This window comes from Athene cunicularia (genome assembly GCF_003259725.1).
Source record: "Athene cunicularia isolate RWA chromosome Z unlocalized genomic scaffold, athCun1 chrZ_part4, whole genome shotgun sequence".
NCBI lineage: Eukaryota > Metazoa > Chordata > Aves > Strigiformes > Strigidae > Athene > Athene cunicularia.
In genome coordinates, this window is record NW_020799145.1 from 3736543 (window position 1) to 3748401 (window position 11859).

Sequence of the window (11859 nt, forward strand, 5' to 3'; positions counted from 1 at the left end):
GAGCAAATAGAGCAAAAGGATACAAAGATGATGAAGGAAATGGAGCATCTATCATATAAGGAGAGGCTGACAGAGCTGGGACTGTTCAGCCTAGAGAATAGTAGGGTTGAGGATCCTATCCAAGTGTGCAAATACCTGGTGGGAGAATTAAAGAAGATGGAGCCACACAATTCTCAGTGATACAGAGTGACAGGATGAAAGACAATGGATACCAACTGAAATACAGGAAATTTCTTAACATGGAATTTCTCTTCACTTAAGGAAAGGTATTTTCACTGTGAGGTTTGTCGAATGCTGACCTAATTGCCCAGCAAAGTGGTGAGGTGTTCATCAGTGGAGATATTCAAACTCAACTGGACATGTCCCTCAGCAACCTTCTGTGGCTAACCATGCTTGGTGCTGGAGCTCTGAGCTGTGAAACAACTGGAATGTGAAATTGAACACTTTTGTGTGAATAGGCTTTTCAGTACAGATAGGCATGATTTTGTCCATTTGTGTGAAGAAGAAAATATACTGTGCAACTGTATGGGAAAAGTACATGGTTTACAAGCTGGATGTAGATAGAGCCCACATTATATATGTTATTTACAACTGGTGTATGGGAATGTTGAATTATTGTCATATCTTGATGTATGACTTTTCATCATATGACTAAGAAAAGTAAGGTTACATTTTTGCAATTTTGTCATGGGTGTAATCATCCTCCAGAAGAAAAAATGGTGAGAATTATTTTTGCAGAAAAAAAGAGAATGTCTGAAATGGTTATGTAATATGAAAATAAAAGGTAGGAACTCTGGTAGAAATAATCAAAAACTATTTAGTACAGGTTTCCCAAACATTGTTGCATAGACTTAAGACACTGTGGTGATACATGAAGAATGGGATTGTTATTTGTCTAGTTATTTGCATGAGAGCTTTAATTTTCCATATGAGCAATTCCATTAGCTATCCTAGAGAAGCTGTGAGATTTTTTTCTTGTGCAAGGTGCAAAGGGAGAAATTCGTGCTGGGCTTTTGTTCTTGGAAAATTAATGTTTGGCTTGACATTGTTGATAGATTGTTTGTTTTCAGGAAATTTGCTGTCTTCCATGATGCATTTTAAAAGTTTGGTTCAAGACATTCAACCAAGACTCCTTTTTGCACTTTAGCAAAAAAGAGATAAAGGAAGAAGTATGATAATGACAATAACCATCACTGAGGAGAGAGCATTAAAAATATAGTCTTACATAATTTATAGTTAGAGCTATGATAGTAATTTAGCAATTCCTGTCGCATTAGAAGTCAATTATTCCACTGTTGGAAAGTTGGCATGAGCCATCCTTTCCCCTTGCCTCATTCCCTCCACCTCACCTGGAAATACTGGGGTGGGAAGTACAGTAATGCCAGCTACTACCCCAAATATACAGTGAAGTTGAAAGGATATATCTTTCTGTGTCTGTCACATCATCCTTTGACAGACAAACACACAGCACCTGAAGGATGACAGACAAACACACGGCACCTGTCCCCTTGGCACAGCACCTGAAGGATGACAGAGACAGTATTGTCATGCAGAAAAGTGTGTTTCTGTGAAAATCCAGATTTTCACTTCTTTTCCCATGTGTTGAATCAAATTCATGGGTTAAGGTACATGTGATTAAAAGCAGTTTATTAAGCCTGGATTTGGCTAACATGATACTGTAACAAGGTAATATCCCAGTAAATATCACTGTGGTACATTTTTACTTCCACAGTTTGAGTTCTTTGTCATGATGATTGTTGGCCTCTGTTGGAAGTGAACTCAAAAATACAATATTTTTGAAAATTATTCTGTTTAAATCTGAGACTATGAAAACAGTAATAGTATTTCAGCAACCTGAGATAATACCAGGTCCTGCAGGACCTTGTCACTGATTCGTCATACCTGAGTCCTTGCCTTTATCTTTTCTCTGCCCAGTCTAGACCTCTTAGATGTGACCTCAGGTAACATGGTCACCTGAGTTGGTCCTTTCACACCTGGGAGAATATAATTGAATTAGCACTAATTTACATGATGTCTTGTGATGTAGTCCGTATAAGGTATAGATACCTTTGTTAGGGTGAGTATTTGGTAAAGATAGCTTTGAAAGAATTGCTGATCACAGACCTGACAGAATCCTTTTCTGGTCCTTTGTGTATTTCTTCATGTGGACAGCTGTTGTTATGGATGTGTGGTCAGTGTGCTCTGCAGATGAGTCATTTAGGTCATACGTAGCCATATGGGGCAAAAGAAACCATGACAAAGATACGTTGCAACTAATGTAAACTGTACTGCTCTGACATGCTCAACAAGTGAGGCACAAAATTTGGCCAATACACAGGGAAATTTTGCTTCATATCTTCTGGGGAAAAAAAATAAAATTCCAACTTAATTCTTTGTAAGCATCTGGATTCTTTCAGTGTTTCTCCATCAGCTAAGTGAAGAACTACTCATTGGCATTCTCACCATTCATAGTTTGGTCCATCAGGGTATGACTCAGTCAGCAAATTTAGCATTTAGAAAAAGTGTGCTGTGGTTAACAAAACATGAGTTACTTGAATATGTAAAAGAGAAAGTATTACACATATGCAATTGCACTTTAGTGATCTTTATTTTCAATGTGTGATGGAAATTAATTTGGGGGGAATTGTATCACAGTTGCTGATAACTAGCTGATGTATGAATACGTTGACTTGCCAATACAGCATCAAGCTGTAAAGAGAGTGTTCCTTTGGTCAATATTTCATTTTCATAAAGGCTAACAGTATCTTCTCTTCGCCCATTAGCAGGATTTCAAAACTTCAAACACAAACATTAATAAATCTCCTCCAATTGTGAAATTGTAGAAAGCATTTTAATGGTAATTTCAGTGTAGTGGCTTCACTCACTGATTTGAGAATCCACCCTTCTTTGTAAACAGAGCAGAGATTGCCTAAGACTGGGGCCACCTGAAAAGGGAGAGGTTGTCCGGGTGAAATGGTCTGATGGAAAATTGTATGGTGCAAAGTATATGGGAACAAACACAGTGCACATGTATCAGGTGAGTGTCTCTATTTATTACCATGTACTCAGCTTTTCAGATGTCTTTAGTGCAAATTGCTCATTTAGCTCTAGCACGGGAGTGGCCAGCTGTGCCTTCAAAGCTACAGAAGCCTGGAGTGTGGATTCTTATTGTAACTGCTAATGCATTTAAACTGATAAATAAAGCCATCTAAACCATTAACAAGTGCTGTGCACTCTTTGGGAGTTGAGGTTTTACCTGTTCTTACAAAATCAAGAGAATGGGTTATTTGATAAGAACTCAGGTGAGCAGGTAGAATATTAAGATTGAAACCCAGCATTTGTTATTTTCTCCTGGTTATTTACTTCTATTTGTTGTCAGGTAATTATACAATTAATAATATAAAATTAAGTATTGTTGTGTGACTACAATGGACCATAGATATTTCATAGAAGGGTGGAAGGGAGGACAGTAAAAAGAAGATCATAAATAGCCCCACTTCCATTTGACTGAGGCACTTTTGAATTAATTACACATAATCTAAGGAGCATTTTATCCTTAGCAAAGGCAAAAGGGAACTGAACACTGAAAGCAAAGCTAAAAAGCTGACTTCTGATTTCAGAGACACAATAATTGGTTTTTTATGTGTTTGCCTTTGAGAAAAATCAGTCAGCAGCTTTGAGTACCCAGGTGAATGTAGAAACTGCAATAAAACAATCACAATAATAATAGCACTTCTGAAAGAATGAGAATCTAGGTACATTTCATTTATATATATATATATATATATATATAATCATTTTCACTTATGTAACTTTTCATTGCAGGGCCTCACATTGTGCTACAAAAATGGCAAATTTACTATTATATCTATAGATGAATTAAGGCACAGGAAGGCTAAATAACTTGCTGCATTGACCTTCTCACTTTGCCAGTGACTTGCAGTTGAACTCAAGTCCTCAAATGCCTCATCCCTTGAGCTAGTCTCTAAATCTCATGTCTTCCGTTATATTTAGAAGCTGTATTATGTTGTGAAGGTGAAAAGTTCTTCATAAAATATAAAGATTATTGTTCTATAGTGACATTAATCTTCAAATCATTTAATCATCTGAACAGCTGGTCTTCTGAGGAATACTGTGAGATAGATTAGATGAATGTTGTTATCTTTCATATTTGAAGGAATCTGACATAGTCAAAACAAACTTTGTCTTATTTCAGACTTCTTGGACAACATGATGAAACCAGTTTAGTTTAAGGGGAATGGATTGGCATGCGGAGGTTCAGTAAGGTTTGGAGTTCCTCAGCACAACAATCATGGGAGGTTGTAACAACCCCTCTCATGGGGGAAATAACAAAGATTAAAGATTAAAGGGAGTCCAGATTGCACTGCATAGGATTTTGGAGACAAACAAGTATTTCAATCTGTAGGATGAGAGAGGAGGCTTCTACAACATGGGCACAGGTTACAGAAAGTCTGTGACATAGAGGGTGCAAGGCTAACTTCAAGACACATTAGTAGTTCTTCCTCTGGTCTTTCTATGCAGCCTCTCTGAAAGCTCCCAGGACCCGTGCATGCACATACTCCATTCTTCTTCTGAGTTGTGAGATCTATGCTGCACCTTTGAGATTCAAGTCTTCTGTATGACCTTTTAGATGGTACAACAAAAGGAGAGACTGAAAAGGACTCTCTGAAATGAGTATTATGATTTAATAAGGCAAGTCTCTTCTGCCTGGATAAATCTGTGTATTTCCCTCATATTCATGAGATATTTGTACCGATTGTGACCATAGTTGTGCATGCAGGACACAGTGCACCAGAATTTATCATCCAGCTTGACATTTGCCACCCAGTATCATACACAATCCCTAAACAGGCTTATACATGCTACATGAAGCAGGTGTTCAACTGAAATTGTTACTGTGATCCACATTTCTTGATAATTTTTGATATTGACATTCACTATTTATTTTTGAGTTGCATTTGAGATTAAATTATTCAGTCACTCTATTAATTGCTTTCTAACAATTTCAGCTGAGCCTTTAATTTATAATTAATTTATTCCTGATAAAATCTCATGGAGAGAATAACATATTACACAGAGAGAGTACGGCAGCAGAAGTCCAAATAAAATAACTTCCTGGATAAAATTGATGATTTGAAATTGCAGTCTGAATTAAATTGGAGCTATTAGAGATGGTGGGTTTATATTTTGCATGAATCATAATACTATTGAAAGTCTTAGAGGAGCTCTTGTGTTTGCCTTTAACGGCAGGCAGATTTATTTCCTGTGTGGTATGCTGAGTTATAGCTGAAGAACTTCCAGTTACTCTTCACTGTAAATGTTCTATATATTTCATACAGCAAGCATGTCAGATTCTGTGGTATGAAGCAGTTGCCTCCTGCTGCACACTGGCAGTAAAAACAAAAATATTGCCCATTCAGGAGGTGATTTTCTGATCACACGGAGCTGGCAGAGTTCATTTCCTGCCCAGTTCTTTCACAGTATTGAAAAAAACATAACAATGTATTATCCAAATCACCAGTGTATTATTCCAAAACATTTTACCAATTGTATTGTGCAGTGAGGAGCAGGAATAGTAGTGTGCTGGGTTGGGGTGGGGAAGATTTGGTAGCAGGGGAGGGGTTTACAGCAGTGGCCCCCTGGGAGAAGCCTCTTGAAGTTCCCCTGGCTCCCAGTTGGACGCACCTTTGCACTAAGGCTGAGCCAGTCAGTGATGGTGGCTACGCCTCTGAGGTAACATATTTAAGAAGGGGAAACTGGGAGGAGGAATTGGAGTTGTGAGGAGGAGTTATGAGAAAGACATGTAGGCAAACACTGGGGACAGTGAAAGAAAGGAGGAGGAAGCTGGGGGGACGTGTATTGGTGCAGAGACCCCTGCAGCCTGTGGTGAGAGGGCAGCACCACACCCCGCTGCCATCCGCAGATGCCCACTTGTAGCCCATGGAGAACCCCATGACAGAGCAGATGGCTGCAGCTGGAGAAGGCTGCGACGCTGTGGGAAAAAGACCCTGTTGTGGTTCAGTGCTGAGAGGACTGCAACACACAGGAGAGCAGCATGGAAAGGGCTGCAGCCCATGGGAAGCAGTCAGGTCAGAGACAGATTGTGGAGGACTGTCTCCTGTCAGAAGGACCCTGCACTGGGAGCAAGGGAAGAATATGAGTAGTCCTCCCACAGAGGAGAAAGTAGTGGTGGGACTGATTGCAACTCCCGTTCCCTGCCCCGTCTGGGGAGAAGGAGATACAGAAATTAGGATCAGAGCTGAGCCCAGGAAGAAGGGGGGCGTGGGGGAAGGTGTTTTTAAGATGTGGTAATGCTTCTCATTGTCCTACTCTGTCAAGTGTTGTTGTTGTTAGTGTCTGATTTAAATATATGTTCTTTTTCCTTTCCCTAACAAGCCTGTCTTTTGCCCTTGACCATAATGGATGAGTCATCGCTCCCTGTCTTTGTCTTCATTCCTGAGCATTTTGCTTTAATTTCTCCTTCCCATTCCTGAGGAGGAAGGGGTGAGTGAGCAGCTGCATGGTGCTTAGTTGCCCTCTGAGCTCAAATCATGACAAGCAGAAAGGTTGCACCTGCATCCTTGTGAGAAACACCTAAATTGCCATAACTTTATTAAACAAGTTTAAGCCAAATTGACCTTTTAAGTTCCTCTAACATACTAGTAACGAACTAGGTTTGTGGGGTTAGTAGCAAGAATAGAGAGGAGCAAGGATGACATTTATGACTTTTTTATCCATCAGTGCTCCGGAAATGCATTCCACATTTGTGCATCCCTGTTAATTGATGTAAAAAAAAAAAAAAAAATTAAAAAAATTGCTTTTAAAGAAGTTAATAGTTCATAGGTCTGTACCCTGGCAGTTTTTTTCTGCTGTTCACAGTTGGATCTGACATCCTCAGTCATGGTAAGGTTTTAATTTGAATGTACAAACCCCAGTCCATTTACAAGTGTGGAATGGGACTTCTTTTCATTTTATACCAAACTTTAAAGTACAGTTTCTCTGGGAACTAAAACTGCAGTCATGGGTAATAGTAGAAATTCAGAATTGTTGGATGAACTATTAAAAAAAAATATCAGCACCTACTGTATAAGCTTAAATGCTTCAAAGCCTCATCATTTTAACATTCCCCACATCTAGTTACATTTCCTTTCTCATTTTCTGCTAACAGGGTTCATGTTGGATTAAATCTAAACCTAAGCATGATAAAGCTTTTCATCTTCTGAACAGAGCATTTTAAAGAAATTCAATCAGATTCTATAAAATTCTGTTAACTGGTATTTCCTTAGTTGTCACTCATGCTTTTTTTTTTGACATGGTCTTCTTCAACCTTGAATCACAGGATGTAAAAATTATTTTTTTATTTATTATAAGCAAGTAAAAAAATTAGAGGCAAATAAAAATGACATGAAGACATTTTAATATGTCACCCCTACAAAATAATGTCTGCAAAATGTCTGTGCTGTTACTGCTTGGCATTCCTAATCTAATAAAGTTTAATTTATTGTATATGTGTCAGTGTTGATTTTGAAGTCTCTTTGCTTGATTTTCAATTTATGAATGTGTTGCATTTCCTAAGAAATTGTATTTTTCATGTTTTATCCTAATTTTCCTAATATCCTATTCCCAAAAATAAAAGAGCAAAATATTTGTATATCAGTCTTCTATATTTGCACATATAATTTTGACTGGAGACATTCCCATAAACTTCCTGCAAGAGTTAAATTATGATATTTTTTTTTTAAATACCTGGTTTTGTTCAATTAGGTTGAGTTTGACGATGGTTCTGAAATAATGATGAAGAAAGAAGAGATCTATATGCTAGATGAAGAGCTTCCTGAGAAAATAAAAGCACGTTTAGTGAGTATTTTCTGATGATAGTATATATATATATATATGTTCAAATTGCCAATAACAATATCCTTTAATGTATTCTGGATTTTCAGTTTAAATTGGACAAATATTTTGTGAAGCCTGTACTAATATGACCAGCTAAATCAGCACAATTAGCTCAAATGTCCATTTGCTAGTGAGAATGGTTAGTTCTTCCAGTACAGGCAAATGCTGTTATCAAACATAATTATTTTATCCTAAAAGGGACATTTTGGTTGATAGCCTGTCAGAAAATGAAATATCAAGTCAGTAAATATTTAAATTGTCAGACATTCTGTTCTTTCGGTATGCTTACAACATGTGTATACTTTTTAAAAATCTTTTCAAGTTCTCAGAGCTTTATGATTTTAAAAGAATTAAATTTAATAAAAATGCAATTAACTTGTTCTAAGAAACAAAGTGCTTGATCAGAAGTCATTCAGGTCACTGGTAGGACTCATCAGCATTTCACTGGTCTTTGGTTTAGAACCAAATCTTTGCTATATTTTTAAAGTTTCCTACAGTTTCAAACAACATCCACTAGCTAGTCATTTTGTATGTATGCCATGTGTAAGTGTTGAGTTTCACAAAGAGCATGACACTTAAAAGTTGAAAAGGGACAGTTCTGCCATACAGTTGCTGGAGGAGACAAGATGACTGCTGTTACCTGTCTTTGTCATTAATGCTAAATTACTGTGCAGTTCAGTCCATTACCAAGACTATTCAGAAGAGTATCATGTTCTTAATTCCATGTTCTACTTTAGACCTTGTTCAAAATTGCATTGCAAGTTAAACATTAGCTTTCTTAACATGTAAAACCAGAGCATAAACAAAAATCTTGTCGTAATTGAGAACAAACAATAATTCACTATTGTGAATAAAAATTCCTTTTTACTTGAAGAATATTTTCAGTAAAGCTTTGAAAGGGAGAGCAGTGTACAGGATATTTTTCATTGCTGTAGGGAGGTGGGCTCCTACACAGTACCTGTTCACACATTCATTATGTGACATTAATTAGCTGATTCTTGGAAGCTGGGTGCAAGGAGTTGTTTAGAGGTCATTCTTCAGGCATATGTCAGCTTATATGAGTTTGGTGGACTAATGCAGCATTTACATGTCAAGGTAGCTGAAGAAGGTTTCAGTCCCAACTTTTCTATGCTTCTTGCCATATGCAGCTGCCATCTTTGCTATTATCATTTCCTTTCATCTAGTTCTTATCAGCAAACCCCAACATAGATGCTGTCTATTTCAGAAGCTAGGATTGTGTCAAAGGAAAGGATTGGCATCATGTGTGAAAGGGGTGGTAAAGCTGGGAAAGGAAGAGGGACGGAGAAATGTGAGGCTGTCAGCCTGCTGAGGAAGTTCACCAACAGGATGCCCTGTTTTACTGAATGAGTAGGGTAAGATTAGGAGAGTTTTTTCTAATAGGAGGTGCAGTGGTCAACTAATCTTGGCTAAGACACCTTTTTATCAGTGTATGTGGGATAAGTGTCCCTGACTGTCAAGGGTTAAGATAGACATCTTGGAAAATGTTAAATGAACCATCTGGTTATATTCAGTGGGCTTTTTCATTATACTCGGAAAGCATTCCATTACCATGTTTTGTTTTAGAGACTGTAAAAAGTGTTTATAATTAACTGCATGTTCTGTAGAAAGTAAGCTGTTTCACTAAGGAGAATAATACAAGTATAGTTGGATTTATGGTACACATTTTAAAATGTAATTTTTATAGATCAGCTTCAGAGGGGAGTTAAGTATAGGTCAAAACCATTGAATTGGTTCAATAAACCACAGCCTGTGGTCAGACCTTTACATGATTTTCTACTATTGCCTCAAATTCTATAAATAGATTGTGTAGTTCTCAAGGTGTACCCAACATCTCCTTCCCCTCCTCGTGCTGAAAATAGTGCAAGTTAAAGACAGTTTATCATAGTGTTTCTGTCTCTTGAAATAAACGCACAAATTCCTCATAAATCACACTTTTCCTAATTCTGGGGATTTTACCATGACTCCAGTAGTGGGAGTTGGTCCAAAAAGTTCTGCCACTGCTTTTTCCAAAATGGCTTGCTGGCAGCTATCCTGCTGGTTTGTTTCAGTTGATTCCCAACTGTTTTAAGTTTGCAGACAAATGACTGAATTTGTGACTCTGATTCTTTGCGAATTAGGCAGTATGCAGGTTTCTTTTTAGAGGTCCATACCATAGTACCTTGCATTTAATACTTTTCTTGACCAGCACAAAGTGGTGGATAATGCTTGATACTGCTAGGATCAAACCTGCCCAACAATTACATCACTTCCATGTTACTGTTTTTTACCTTGAATTAGAGTGTTTATGTGACCTCTGGATAAAATCAAAACTAGCAGCTGGTGTTAGTTACATGTTTCTAAGGAACACTACAGATCTAGGGAATTAAATGATGAGTAGTATAAGGAAAATCTGGAAAAGTAAATAATTAATATGTTTTTCTGTAAACAGTTGTAACTGCAAACTCAGTAAAGTAGCTAGCTTCATATGATCTAGTGAAAAATGCCTGTGTTTCCATGTAATTTGTCTAAAATATGTCATAATATGATGGTTTGTATGAAATTGAATGTGGAATTAATGTCTGGTTTTAGTCTACAGCTTCTGAAATGAGATTTGAAGACACATTTTATGAAGATATCTTAGGAGGGAAGAGGCAGAGAGTATTGAATTCCCGCTTTAAGAATGAATATGTGGATGATTCAGGATGCCGTGCCTTCTTGGAAGGATCGTTCCAAAAGAAATGCCAGAAGAAGGAGCTATAAAGAAAGCAAGAGGGAGGGATGCTGATTAAAAAGTATGCAGAATTATTTGCAATTGGTTTTGGTTTAATTGAACACTCAGTTTTACAATGAACAAATCCATACACCAGACTCATAAATTGAAGTACTTGAGTTCTGATTTCTTCAGCTAATGTATTAAACATTATGAAACTGAGGGGCAAACCAAGTGAGAGTAAGAGGGATTACACAGCCATATGCTGAAGAAAACTTTCAGTTCTACTTGCATTGAATTAAGGGGTAGAATTCCCCCTGAATTATGAGAAAAGATCCACATTCAGAACATGAGACATTTTAGTAAAGAGAGATAATTTCCCTGGCTCATTTTCTTCTGCAGACAGGAAGGGATATTAAATTCAGTAACAAAAGTTTTTATAAAGAATTTTTAAAACAAATACAAATATGTCCAGTATTAAACTAAACAAAAGCTGTACTTTGTCCAGTACTTTTACATTTTTATGTCACTACAGCTTTCACTAGGGTTTATGTGGACTTAACTGTTTACTTAGATATTTTTAGCTTTTACAAAAGATAGTCTTCAGTGCAGCAAGGGTGTTTTATATATTTAAGAAGCCAGATTTTGGCAATTATTTTTGAACATGTTTTTGATAAGGTCTGTTAAAAATAGATATCTGTCAAATATAGTTTTCTTTCATTATTTGTACAGAAAATTAAAGAGATTAAATGAAAATTAAAGAGATTAAATATATATGCTTAACAGCCTAGTTTTGAATGAATATATTGTAGTCTTCCTTTTAAAATAATATTCTATCACTGTACTAAAGTTTTCAAATAAATAAATACTGTAGCTTTACTTGCAGCATTTTGTCTGTTAATATGATTTGCAATCCTATTGTTTTATACCTATAGGAATCAAGAAAATTCACTATATACGTTATGCATGTAGTTTCCTGAACACAACAGGATAGACACACAGACACATGTTAAAATGCAAACTTGATAAATACTGTACTTTCATTTCTTGTCTTTCTGTTTCCCTTCAGTCTTTGGTATCTTGACCTTTTTGGATATTAGACAGAAAGCAGAAAGCGTGAATTTGTCTGAACACTTGGATATGTGAAACTAGAAGAGAGCTTTATCAAAATTACATCATCTGTTTCTTGTAAATTGGACCATCAGCAGGATTTCTGACTGTCTGCCACAGGA

General features: G+C 36.9%; 1 protein-coding gene across 4 annotated transcripts in view; it reads left to right on the forward strand.

The window, feature by feature from the left end:
• The window catches only part of KDM4C (lysine demethylase 4C), a 277152-nt gene extending 266180 nt beyond the window's left edge, over positions 1-10972 (forward strand). For 2 of the 4 annotated variants that reach the window (XM_026866802.1, XM_026866805.1), the window contains 3 exons: positions 2918-3037; positions 7786-7878; positions 10507-10972. In XM_026866802.1, the coding sequence (XP_026722603.1) occupies positions 2918-3037; positions 7786-7878; positions 10507-10677 (384 nt within the window). In that variant the 3' untranslated portion in view covers positions 10678-10972. Of the gene's footprint in view, positions 1-2917; positions 3038-4216; positions 5345-6417; positions 6526-7785; positions 7879-10506 lie in introns of those variants that run through there. The other 2 variants (XR_003400216.1, XM_026866803.1) reach the window with 2 other exon arrangements.
• Positions 10973-11859: the final 887 nt, after the last annotated feature.